Genomic DNA, 14072 nt, shown 5'->3' on the forward strand with positions numbered 1-14072 from the left:
TGTTCTGAGCTGATTCTTGACTGTATCGAGGATCAGATGTTCTTCTTCAGGGGTGAAGGCCACATAATAAGGCCTGATGCACTTTCCCTGATCATTGGAGATGATCTCCACTGGCCATTCTTGAACGCCCTGAAGCAGGAGTAAGTGGTCCCCAGGTCGATGACGACCATGGTACCCATGTCCTTTTCTTGTCATCCTGCTCAGCCATGCTGCGCAGAGCAGCAGCAGAACCACAGCCACCAGAGAGAGCTTTATCTTGCCCTAGCTGTTGGCCACTTGCTCTCGTCAGCAGACAGCCAGAAGTCGCAGGCAATCCAGCAATAGGCTGAAGCTGACAGCAGTGAGGTTACAGGTCTCTTAAACTCAAGATGCCTCAACTCTGTTTGTCTGTGTTGTCTCTGCCAATGTCTCAAACTTTTTAGTATTGAAGTGCATTTTCTTTCTACAATTGTATTAATTACCATATGTAAAAATTGACAAGTAGAATTCTAGTAAACACAGATTCACAAGCTTTTACGCCACTATGTAAATATTTAAAAAGTTAAGTGAATTGCCAATGAATCCACACATGCTATAACAACACAAGTGGTCAAAGATGCACTAGAACATTATGTGGGAAAAAAATATATTCATACCCAATCAAGATTTTTCAGGCACTTGCATTCAGAAGCATTTTATGAGTCAGCACCAGGTTTGCTCCAAAATAAAGCTCATTTTTCCCTACTGCCCCTCTTTGTTGAGAACAATATTATACATTAAAGATGCATTTACATGAATCATTTTATAGAGAAAATTATTTTAAATTTTAAATTATAATACTTATTTTATGCAAAACTTCAAAAACACAGAATTTAAAGACAATACCAGTGAGGCACTATCATTCTATATGACTAAAACACTATCATTCTATATGACTAGCAAACACAATACAAGGCCAAAAGGCAAAATATAAACTTTGAAAATCCTATACAAAAGTGGTTCTGTTACAACATTCTTTCATAAAATAAACACAATAATAAAACGAAACAAGAAAAAGAAAAACTGAATTTTGACAACCTACACAAACTGTGGCATTTCAAATTCAAGGTCTTGTACCTCTTCCATTTGTTTTAGCCTGAGTCCCTGGCACATTGGATTCATGTCAGGCAGGCCAACCTCCTCACAGTTCTCTTTAGGCTCAGCAGCTGGTTTCAAAGCATAAGCTGATGTGCTGTCTGCCTCTGGAACAGATTTCTCCACATGACTCAGGGGAGTAAGAGCTGTGCTAGGAGGCACTGTTGCTGAAGGTGAAGCTGGTCTCTCCTCAGTCCCCCTGACTTTGCTGGTCAGGATAGGTGGTTTGTAAAATGTTGTCCCGAGATGGGGCTGCAGTATTCTGGGTGCTCTTGCAGGAGCAAGACGGTGAGAATGAGAAGACAGTCTCACTGGTGCCTCTCTTGCTGAACTGGCTGGTGTGTTGGGCTGTGTGGCACCGTTGGAATGATCACCACTATCATTGATGCTCATTGTCACTTTTTCCTGGAGTACACTTGGCACAATCACTGCACTCATGCCAGTTAAGTTCTTTAGTTCACATTGTTGTTCCTGAGTTTTTTCTGAAATCTGCTGATCAAAACCATTAATTTGGGAGCCAACAGTAGTAGAGGTGTCTTTTATATTAAGTCCTTCAAAGGTAAGATTCTGGCAAAACTTGTCTGAATTGACATTTCCCACATTTCTCCTGTTTTTCTCATTAGGAGAGCTTGCAAGATGGAACCTATCTACAGGCAAACAGCAACATCTGATCTTGGTGCTTGGCATAGGCCTCTGTATATCATTTGTTGTCACATCAGATTTCAGACTAAGTGGTTTCGTGGTTTTACACATATTGTCCATCTTTTGTGATGATGATTCAAGTTCTTTGTGATCTGAAAAAGAAGAGATTTTTTTTTTAACTTCATGAAGCTTGGTTAATAAGGAAGTGTGGTTATTATGAATGGGCATTCTCTCAAACAACAGAGACTTACATATTTTTTCAACAGTATTTTCTCAGTCATCTATGCAGAGGAATTAAAAATCCATACAATATTAAAGGCACATTTTTAATTAAAGCATTACTTTTTAAAATTTATCTTAATAGTATAAATAGTCACAAAGCACATAAAATTAAAAAAAAAAACCTTCCTGTAGTAACTTGTTTTAATATACTACCCATGAATGAATATTTTCTGTGTTAAGACTTTCCTGATTTCAACAGGCAGACAATGGTGACTCTAGAACAGTAACACTATTCTGTACACCAACAAACTCCATGACCTGAATCCCAAGGACTTTGCCTGTCACTTAATCTGCTTTCCAGCTACATTCTGTCCATACTGAGGGCAACACACCAGAGAGGACTTGGATGCTTTCCCAGCTGATCCACTAATACATGGCAACATCCTCTACACAAAGGAAGGTTGAAGAGCTGTTAGAATTGCCATTGTGCTACTGGTTCTGGAGACTCCAGACTTACCTCCTTCTCTTTCTCCTCTAGTCTGGTCCCAAGGTCCCTGTTTTCTCACCTACAACCCTAGCATCTCCCACTCTGTCTTTGCTGCATGTGCCTTAGAAGCTCCTGTTACTAGAAAGGTGCAGCCCTCTGGCCATGATCCTCTTCTCCCTGCTGAGAAACATCAGACAATTGTGTGCCTTGCCACTGGTCTGATGGCTTTCCAACAGCCCTGTTCATAGCCCACAGTCCTCATCCCTGCCACCTGGTCCTTCTCCCACATCCTTGGGCAGTGGTTTGAAGACAGGTGCACAGCAGCATCACTTGATGATGATCGCAGGTCATCATCTCATCTGACCTCCTTCCTCACCTGAGGCTGCTGGCCTCTCTTCCCTGGTTCTCAGGCAGTGCTCATGTGATTTGCTGTCCTGGGCCCTTCTCCACATTGATAGAAGGGAGCTGAGCCATTGTGGTTGGATGGCAACCACCAAAACATATTTACAGTCCTGCAGAACTTCTAGCACCACTTCTAGCTGCCTGGGTGCTGTCTCAGCTCCTGCTCCAGTTCTGCCCTGGGCAAGCCTAATGCACTAGCCCTACCTGCCTTCTTCTGTCAAGACAAACTCCTATGTGTAGATATGTTGGCATGCGTTGTTAATGATCTTCTAAAAAAAAGGTTCAGAATTACCTGGTATGTAATGAAAATTTCAAATATTTTAAAATTATTTATTGTTATTACTATACCTAGCTGGGAATCCAATTTCATTGGACAGCAAAACAAGGTTACATTTAGGAATGAGACAGGATGAGGTTCAAATCCTGAATCAACAATAATTTAAGGACATGACCCTTGGCATTATTTACCTTCCTGAGACTGTTAACTATGGCTTAAATGAGGCCAAGGTTCATAGCACAGAAGTGCTGATAAGATCAAATCAGATAAATGGAATCAGTGAGTCCAGTGTTTTTCTTTGCAGAGAGGAAATGGACTCTTTGTTTTCAGACTTTCTCAGGCTACACTTATTGATATTTCATTAATTTTATATATCAAATTTAACATTTATGACTATATATTGAAAAATTCAGATTAAGCTCTACTAGAGCAGTAAGGAATGGAAGGTTTTCAACCCCCTTACCAGAAATGATACACTGAAATAAAACGATTAAAAACAGTGAACAAAAAGACTGGAGCCAAGAAAATGGAAGACATGTGTGCTTAATGTGCTAAAGTTAGGCCACAGGTAAAGGGACATCAAAAAACTTTAGGAGTCTTTTTTTTTTTTTTTTTTTTTGAGTTTCAGGAGTCCAGCTTTTTTCTGTTTTGACTTTAATTGATGACAAAGAAGTGAAGGTGAAAACAAATCTCAGAAAGAGAACAAAAATAATTTATGAATTTCAAGATATCTTTTTACAAGAGAGAAACAAAGCATGATATTCATTTAAATGACATTCACTAAACTTTCTCAATGGCTAGAAAAGTTAACTAATAAAACCTTGAAGTTTGAACTTACCTCAACTTAATACCCCTTGTTTTTTTTTAAAGGATGAGTATTGTAGATGGACACAATATTTTTATCTTTATTTATTTGTTTTATATGGTACTGAGGATCCAACTCATGGCCGCACACATGCCGAGGCAAGCGTTTTACCACTGAGCTACAAGCCCAGCCCTCACCTTGGTTTTTAATCACGACTTCTTGGCAAGGTTTGAAATATGCAAGGATATATGTTACATGACCACTCACCAATGAGACATGCATCCCATTTTTCCAATGCATTTTGCTTGCGTTCTGATTCCTCAAATGATGTAGCCAATTCATAATTTTTAATTTCAATATCTGCAGTGTGAATATCCTATTGAAACAAGAAAAGTTTTAAACTAAAAGCAAAACACATCTCAAAACAAACAGTTCAAAGACTATTAACTTGTTAACATAAACATCACAAATTTAATGCAATTCTGTAATGGTCAAAACTCACTTGCTTCATAGAAAAATATTGTGACTTTGTGGAATGTTCTGTTGATATTACGGGTTTGCAAGGAGGGCTTTTATCCACCCGAGGTGCAACAACGTCAGTACTAGATGAAACATTTTGTGGCTCTAGGGACCCATCAAAGATCATCTCTGCATTGGTAATGAGGAATTCGACCAACAGGGCCTGATTGGCATATGCAACAAGAGAGGAGGAGATGGTACCAGGAGTGGTTGTAGGCCTGGGCCTCATGACACAGGGTCCAAATACCACCCCCAAGTTTTTTGAGTTCATCAGGTTTTCTTCAGAATGGTCTGCAACCCTGAAAAGAAGAACACATAAAGTGTATGAGATTTGCCTAATAGATGTCTTTAATGTTAGTTTACTATGACTTGAGAAGGTTGGAGAAAACTCGGGCTATAGATGACTACAAAACGTTTGTCAAGGGTCAAGTTTGGTGGGTCCAGGGAAAGAATCCTTTGTTTCATTATGATACTTACCACACACCAAACTGAGTTTCAGAGTACTATATTAGGATAAAATGCATGTAAGTAGAAGGAACTACTGAACTCAGTAGCAGAAGGAAGAAAAACACCTCTAAAAATTGCTCCATCATTGTATGTGGGATATACTCCCCGTTCCAGTATAAGAACTGGAAACTGAAACAGCACTGTCATTTTCTCTCTCACTGCCCAGTTAGTTTTCTTTTTTAAAAAAATAATTTTTACCTAGAGATGGACACAATACCTTTATTTTATTTATTTGTTTTTATGCAGTGCTGAGTATCAAACCCAGTGTCTCACATGTGCTAGGCAAGTGTTCTATCACTAGCCACACTCCCAGCTGCCCACAGCTAGTTTTCTAGCCTGGATGGTTCTCTCTCCTGAACACCTCTCTGTTCTATTGCCACTATCAATGTTCTGGTTTTACTTCAAACACTCTCAGCTTGATATTTCTATGACTATCCAAAGAAATCTGTCTCTGCCTGGTTTAGCTATCAGGATGATACTAGATTCATCTATGGGTAAAGAAGCTGTGATTATATATATATATATATATATATATATATATATATATATATATATATATATATATATATAGTGAATGGGGTAGCTTTGCTATTTGTCTTTCAGAGGATTCACCACTGATGTATAGAAATGCATTTGATTTATGGGTATTAATTTTATATCCTGCTACTTTGCCAAATTCATTTATTATTTTAGAAGTTTTCTGGTGGAGTTTTTTGGATCCTCCAAGTATAAAATATGTCGTTGGCAAAAATGGTAATTTAAGTTCTTCTTTTCCTATTTGTATTCCCTTGAATTTCTTTCACCTAATTGCTCTGGCTAGAGTGGCAAGGATTATGTTGAACAATTTTTAGATGGAATGCTTCCAATTTTTCTTCATTTAGAATGATGTTAGCCTTAGGTTTAAAATAGAGAGCTTTTACTATGTTGAGGTATATTCCTACTACCCCTAGTTTTTCTAATAGTTTGAACATGAAAAGGTACTGTATTTTGTCAAATGCTTTCTCTACATCAATTGATATAATCATAGGTTTCTTCTCTTTAGGTTTATTGATGTGATGAATTACATTTATTGATTTCTGTATGTTGAACCAACCTTGCATCCCTGGAATACACAACTTGATCATGGTGCATTGTTTTTTTTTTCATATGTTTTTGTATGTGGTTTGCCAGAATTTTATTGAGAATTTTTGCATCTATGTTCATCGTGTAGTTATGGGTCTGAAATTTTCTTTCCTTGATGTGTCTCTGGCTGGTTTGGGTATCAGGATGATACTAGCTTCACAGAATGAGTTTGGAAGGGTTTCCTCCTTTTCTATTTCATGGAATAATTTGAAGCCCTTCAAGATATGAATAGTTAAAAAAACTGTGGTATATATACACAATGGACTATTACTCAGCATTACAAGGGAATAAAATAATGGCATTTATAGGTAAATGGATGGAGTTGGTGAATATCATGAAGTAAGCCAATCCCCCAAAATCAAAGGCCAAAATTCTCTCTGATAAATAAATGTTGATACATAATTGGGTTCCTGGGGATGGAGGAACATTGATTGGGCTCAGGAGAGGGAAGGAAGAGGAGGGGTATGGGGTAGGAAAGATGGTGGAATGAGACAAACATCATTACCCTAAGTACATGTATGACGGCACATGTGGTATGATTCTACATCATGTACAGAGAAATGAAAATTTGTGCTCCATTTGTGTACAATGGATTGAAAAGCATTCTGCTGTCATGTATAACTGATTTGAACTAATAAATTTTTTAAAATTTTTATTTTATTTATTTATTTGTATGTGGGACTGAGGTTCGAACCCAGGGCCTTGCACAATCTCTACTGCTGAGCCACAATTCCAGCCACAAAAAATAAATTTAAAAAAAATTAAAAAAGGAGATCTTAATTACTGTCAGAAAGGTCTAGCAGGCAAATCTGAATATGTGAAATTCCTGATTCCAAGTTCTTTAGTGGGCATAGAAACACCTTGGTCAACTAATCTGCCAGGTAGGTAAGATTTTTTATCAAGTCTCTAGGAAGGGTAGCACAGTTCCTGCTACTGCTTGCTATATTGTAGCCTAATGAAATCAAATTTTCTAAATGCAAAATGCTTTCTTGTGTCTCCATGTCATTTCTCTCTGCCTCATATGCTCTTCTGCACATTCAATACCAAATCACCACTCAGTTCTTAAAATCAGACACAAGGCCTTTTGCCTCTTCTGCTCTATTCCTACCCCCAAAACTTCCTCTACATGCCTACAAGCTGTGCACAGCTACTAGAAAAAGGATGATGGTGAACTGTGGTTATATACAGACCTGTACCCCAAGAGGATAAGCCCACAAATAGCAGAAACCCTATATTTCCACCCTAGTTTCCCCAGCCAGAGCCTGGCACACAGGAAGCATCTGAGGGAACCATGTTTGCTGCATGAACATGTATTCAATGTCTCCCTTTCCCAACACATAATAAAAACATCCTAAAAATCATTTTGAAAATCATAACAATATAAATGTACTGAATACTATTGCCCTGTTGAATTAAAAATGGCTAAGATGGTATAAAAATTCTTACCTCTTAAGATGGATGATAAGGTAATGTAGAGTGTTAAAATTGAACGGTGGCAATTTTCTTACAAGGTCCTTGGTTTTGAGAAAAATTTGGTTGATATCTGTACACATATTTGGAGATGTGTTGTCTTCAGAGTTGTCCCTTTTGGTGTCCTGTTCTTGGTTAATTTGTTGGATGACATTTGCAAGCTGCATAAATTCCTGGTACCATTGGAATAAAACCAATGGTTCTGGTAGCTAAAGAAACAAAATTATATTAAAAATACCTTTGGGCTGAGGTTGTGGCTCAGAGGTAGAGTGTTTGCCTAGCACATGCAGGGGCCTGGGTTTGATCCTCAGCACTACATAAAAAATAATAAATAAAATAAAGGTATTGCATCCCGCTACAACCAAAAAATAAATATTTTGAAAAAATCTTCTGCCTGTTTTCTTTGTTAAATTCAACTATAAGTGAGACTCAAATAATTTAGCATGTCCCCTTTAGATTAACAAAATTTTCTAAAGTCAATCTGTATTTATTGATATCATTTTCAGTATTGGGGATTGAACCTAGGACCTCAAGCATGCTATGCAAGCACTCTAGTACTGAGCTTCATCCCTGCCCATAAAATATAATATATATGTTTGGTAGAGAAGTGACTTAGAAAGCAAATCAAAATCTTGACTATAAATTATATTTATGTTAATAACAAATTAATGGATAATGAGTGAAATTCTAAACTTTAAATGAAGTTTAAGCTTTAAGCTTCATTATGGGATTTTAAAACTCTTCTATTCACATCTGCCCCCCAAATATATAATCTTCAGCTGTTTTACTGGAACAAACATAGAATAGTGAACAGAATCTATAAAATGAATCAGAAACCCATGGATTTTATGAGTAAGGGGTAAAAATATCAAAGTGCTAAAGGGCACAGATTTTACTTAGGCAAGAATGAAGATCAGCACAAGATAATAGACCTACAAAAACATACTGTCAACATCTCATGAAACTTTCAAACAGGCTGATTTGCCATGAATAGGTCAAAAGAAGTTCTTACAACAAATATCCACTGCCAAAATGAATTTTAATGTTTCTACTGACCTACAATAAAAAATTCAGTGAATCGTTGGCTACCTGATGTCCTATAATATCTGTGGGAAGTTAAGGTGTTGTCCTGTGATCAGTTTCTATCTTCAACCACTCTGGGATCTGAAGCAAGTCACATCACCTCTTGGAGCTTTAGGTCAATGAGTCAGATAAAGGCTACTCTCTAACACTATTGCAAGAATTGAGCACACTTTGCCAAATGAAAGTCTTAGACATATAAAATTCCTCAACAGAATGCAAGTTTATTGTATTGGACCCAATTCATCTCCTTTCCCTGACTGACTAAACAAGGTTAAGGATGACACATTATGAGACTTCCAGTCATTCAAAGGTATCAACCTCCATTTCTCAGTTGAGGAATCTGTAGAATGTGATTAAAGGGTTATCAATGCTTTCCTGGGCTAACATTGTAGACCCAGCAATTTATACTTAATTTCTTTCCCTCCTGCAATTCCACTAAAATACAGTAGGCTCATAAGGACTAGGAAAATAGAGAAAACAAAAAGCAACAATTCACAAGTAGAAGAGCAGATGAATAAGTCCTGATGCAGCATTTCCAAGAGAACTGACTCTTTGTCACTCAACATGATTTTCAGAATCCTAAAGGGATGTGGACAATCACTACCAGGTCCTCTGATCTTGGCTTAGGTTGCAGGTGGGCCAGCTGAGAAAGCTTAGCTCTCTATAGAATCCTGTCTCCACTCCATGTACTAGGGCAATCTCCTTTCTAAAACTCTGGAAAATTTTTCTCTGGGCAATGGGATACAGAGGCTCTCTGAATCGAGGCAATGCCAAACATAAGGAACAGAGAGGTAACTGTTTTCAAACGGGGATATGTTGGCTATATGCACACTGAAAGCCCAGATCCTACAGTCTTAGTAACCCTGGCTTCCACAGTATTGGTACTGCATCTCTAGGCAAGGAAAAAACCCTTTCCTGGGGGACTGGGGTTGTGCCTCATGGTAGGGCACTCATCTGGCATGTGTGAGGCACTAGGTTGGATCCTCAGCACCACATAAAAATAAATAAATTAATTAAAAGTATTGTGTTCATCTACAATTAGAAAAAATGCCTTCCCAGGAGGATCACACCAGTGCCAGAACAGGGAACTAGAGACATGTAGTTAGGCATATACCAAACAGTCCACCTAGACCACTTTATAGTAAAGTTCAAAGTTTTTAAAAAGCCTTGATGTGTTCAAGTGCTTCCAAAGTGATTTCAAGTCCAAACTCATGTAACTAGACACCATGAAAGACAAAAATCAAAATGGGTGGAAAAAGAACAAAATGAAGTGCCAGCATCTAAAATGATGCTGTCAATATGCTGGCAACTAGTCAGATATGGTGAAAGAGTACTGGAAATGCAACTGATCTAAATTGAGATGTGTTCTAAATGAAAAATAGATAGCAGATTTCAAAGAAAAAGAGCTGCAATACAAATACATAAATAAACAAAATACCTCATAATTTGAAAAACTAGATATTCAAAATGTTAAATGATATGTTAAAATTCACTTCACTTTATTTTTAATTTTTATGTTGCTATAGAAAATTTAATGTTATATATGAGGGTCACATTGTATTTCTACAGAGGTTAGAGGCCAAATAGAGAAAAGAACCCTTAATGAGAAAAATCTATGAACATCCACAATAAAAGAGCATCATATAATCATTTAAAAAATGTGATCAAAAGAATAGAAAATCAGACTTCTTGAATATTAAAACATGATCTCACAAATGGAGTAATTTACTTATTCAAGAAGAAAAAGACAAGGAAATGTCTTAGAAAGTTTTTGAAGAAAAAAAGAACAATAAAGAAAAGGTAAGGGAACTGGAGAACAAGTATACTTGCCAAGCAAGTGCAAGACCCTGAATTTTTAATCCCCACGAGTACAAATAACAAATTTATAAATATTTATATGTGTGTTTGTGTATGGTACACACACACATCTCCAAAGAAGAGCTTCAAGTACAAGGGTGGGAGAATGGCAATAAAAATCAAGAAAAGTTCCAAGAACTAAAGTGCTCACAACTGACGGAGCTCATGGAGTGGCCAGAATACTGGATGGAAATATATCCACATCAAAGTACATCATTATAAAATCTTAGAATAATGAGGGGGGTGATGACATAGTCTATACCAATGAAAAATATTCAATATAAAATATTTTTGCTCTTTGCATTTGATGGTAGGTTTAGAATAAAACTTTAACCTTTTGTAAGTAAAATTTCAACACTTCACAGATATCGTGTGAAGAAAATTCGCACAGATCTACTAAATGCCTTCCACTTTCCAGAGCTCGACACAGGATTGCGATTTTTGCCTTGTTGCCACTGACTCTATAGATTCCCTTGAAGAGAAAAGAAAAACAGAATGCAATATTTCACTTTAGTACAAAGGGCTAAATGCAGACATCTAGACAGAGTTGATGTATCTACTTCAATTTTTATTAGTATTTAAAAAATACAAGTTGAAGTCAAATAAATTAACATTTTCCAAATAAATGTGAATAAATTTAGTTATTACAAATGGAGAGTGCTGATTTTCTTAAAATCTCTTTTTCATTAAATCAAATCACAAAGGCATTTATGTTTTTAGAGTTTTAAGAGTAAACAACATACTTGTAAACTCAAGGCAGTCCTTTCGATTTCTGAAGTACACATTTTGATTATGAAAGGAATGCCATCTGGCTCCTTTTTGGCAACACAGGACAATTCTGCTCCAAATAGGTGTATTTTCCCCCGAAGTTTACGATGTCCGCAAACGATGGTTAAGTTTGCCATGCATTTTTTATGGCAGATAAGAAGACACTATAAGAAAATGATATTTGAAAACTGATTGACTCACCTTAAAATTATTCACAACTAAGCAAAATACAGGCCGACTAATAACGACAAAAATAAGTGAAAAAGTACTATTTGTGGTTTGTGAATTACATTTAACAGGAAAACAAATAAGAAAACTACAAAAATAAACTGTGGGACTTTATTAAACATGTACTGGCAAGCTAGGTGTGATGGCATATGCCCATGATTCCAGCTACTTGAGGGGTTGAAACAGGAATTTCACAAGTTAAAGGCCAGACCAATCTAGCAAGAGCCCATTTCAAAGCACAATTTTAAGAAAAAGTGTATGGGCTGGAGATGTGGCTCAAGTGGTAATGCACTCCCCTGGTGTGCGCAGGGTGCTGGGTTGGATCCTCAGCACTACATAAAAATAAAATTTAAAAAAAGATATTGTGTCCACCGAAAACTGAAAAATAAATATTAAAAATCTCTCTCTCTCTCTCTCTCTCTCTCTGTGTGTGTGTGTGTGTGTGTGTGTGTGTGTGTGTGTCTCTCTCCCTCTCTCTTTCTCTTTTCTCTCTCTAAAAATATGGCATGTGCAAGACCCTAAATTTAGTTCCCAGGAGTACAAACAACAAATTTATATATATTTAAATGTGTGTTTGTGTGTGGACACACACATCTCTAAATAAGTAAAATCATAACAAAAAAGTATATAGCAAAAGAAAAAATTGTGATTCCAAAAAGATCTTACCTCTTGGCATTTAAGACCTTGAAATATGACAATGTGTTCACAGTATCTACATCTTGCTGGATATCTCCATTTTCTGAATTTATGGGTGGCAGCTGCTTTTGCCATTAATGATTGCTGAAATGTTCCAAGGGATCTGGGTCCTTACAACAGAAATGTTAGTATGTAAGAAGGGTAAAATGACAAAAACATATACCACATGATATTGTACATGGAATAATTTTTAGACTTTGAGATTACTTATATATTACAAAAAGCTATTATTTTGAATTTCTAACATAAAAAAGCATCTCATTTATTGATCTCTTATAAAACACACATTTTTTTCTTTTTTTATTTACTTATGACAGTGGAATGTATTACAATTCATATTACACATGTAGAGCACAATAGTTCACATCTCTGGTCATATGCAAAGTATATTCATACCAATTCGTGTCTTCATACATGTATTTGGCATAATGATGACCTTCTCATTCCACCATCATTTCTAACCCCATGTTCTCTCCCTTCCCCTCGCATCCCTCTGTTTCAGAGTCCTCCCTTGTTCCCCCTCCCTACCCCACTATGAGTCAGCCTCCTTATATCAGAGAGAACATTTGGCATTTGTTTCTTTGGGCTTGCCTAGATTCACAGAGCATTATCTTCTCCCACACCATGCGTTTATCTGAAAATGCCATGATTTTATTCTCTTTTATTGCTGAGTACATAGGATTTTGGAAGAACCCTGCATGTTTTTATACAGAAATTAACAAGTTGATTCTAAAGTTTATATGAAAATGTTAAAGATATTGGAGAGCCAAAGAAATTTTAGAGAATCTAGACTGCTTGACTTTACAACTCACTGTAGAGCTACAGGATTCAAGCCAGTGTGCTTTTGGCCTAGGAAGAGACATGCAAATCAACAGAATAAAATAGAATCCAAAGTAGACTCTCTTGTATTTAGTGAAGCTATTTCTTTTTTCAAAATTCATTTAATTTTTTTAAATACATGACAACACTGGAATGCATTTCAATTCTTATTACACATACAGAGCACAATTTCTTTTATCTCTGGATATAAAGTATGTTCACTTCAGTTTATGCCAGTATATATGTTCTATTTTTTGCATTACAATTCTTAATACACATATATACCGCAATTTTTCATATCTCTGTTTGTATATAGGGTATGTTGACACCCATTTCAAATCTTCATATATGTACTTTGTACAATGATGTCCAACACATTCCACCATCCTCGCTAATCCCCTTCCTCCTCTCTTTCCCTCCCACCCCTCCCTAGAATTAATCTCATCCTCCCATGCTGTTCCTCCCAACTCAACTATAAGTCACCCCACTTATAGCAGAGAAAATATTTGGCATTGTTTTTTAGGAATTGGCTGACTTCATTTAGCATTATCTTCTCCAACACCATCCATTTACCTGCAAATGCCATGATTTTGTTCTTTTATCATGCTGAGTAGTATTACATTGTGTATAAATGCCACATTTTTTTTTGTCCATTCATCCACTGAAGGACATCTAGGTTGGCTCCACAGTTTAGCTCCCATCTTCTCTTTCTACCCCATCTACTGTAATTCATTTCTCTCCCTGATACAAGATTCTTGGTTGGAACCCATTATCTTTCCAGTTTGAAATATGTTGTTCCAGGATCTTCTAGTTCTCAGGGAATATGTTGAAAAATCTGCTGTTAACCTAATCGGTTTACCCCTATGTGTAATCTGATTCACTTCTCTTGTGGCTCTTAAAATTCTCTCCTATTTCTGTATATTGAGAATTTTCATTATAATGTGTCTTGGTATGGGTCTGTTGTGATTTTGCACATTCAGTGTCCTGCAGGCTTCTTGGATTTGGATTTCCATTTCATCCTTCATGTCTGGAAGTATTTCTGATATTATTTCATT

The 14072-nt window shown here is 36.7% G+C and overlaps 1 protein-coding gene across 1 annotated transcript; it reads right to left on the reverse strand.

The window, feature by feature from the left end:
- Nucleotides 1–1056: 1056 nt before the first annotated feature.
- Nucleotides 1057–12665, reverse strand: LOC143404339 (rho GTPase-activating protein 29-like). Its single transcript, XM_076862536.2, has 8 exons — nucleotides 12661–12665; nucleotides 12169–12301; nucleotides 11250–11438; nucleotides 10841–10978; nucleotides 7543–7775; nucleotides 4451–4766; nucleotides 4216–4324; nucleotides 1057–1907 (listed from the first exon to the last, which is right to left on the reverse strand). Exons 1-8 carry the CDS (start codon nucleotides 12663–12665, stop codon nucleotides 1057–1059), a joined length of 1974 nt encoding a protein of 657 aa, XP_076718651.2.
- Between the last annotated feature and the right edge of the window lie 1407 nt (nucleotides 12666–14072).

This window comes from Callospermophilus lateralis, unplaced genomic scaffold (assembly GCF_048772815.1).
Source record: "Callospermophilus lateralis isolate mCalLat2 unplaced genomic scaffold, mCalLat2.hap1 Scaffold_1149, whole genome shotgun sequence".
Taxonomy (NCBI): Eukaryota; Metazoa; Chordata; class Mammalia; order Rodentia; family Sciuridae; genus Callospermophilus; species Callospermophilus lateralis.

What these genes read in the sequence shown, in the direction of transcription:
- LOC143404339 (XM_076862536.2), bottom strand. An exon ending in AAGGTCTTAAATGCCAAGAG is followed by an intron (nt 11,439 to 12,168) that starts GTAAGATCTTTT and finishes ATTTTCTTATAG; the next exon opens with TGTCTTCTTATCTGCCATAA. An exon ending in AATATTTTTCTATGAAGCAA is followed by an intron (nt 4,325 to 4,450) that starts GTGAGTTTTGAC and finishes TTGTTTCAATAG; the next exon opens with GATATTCACACTGCAGATAT.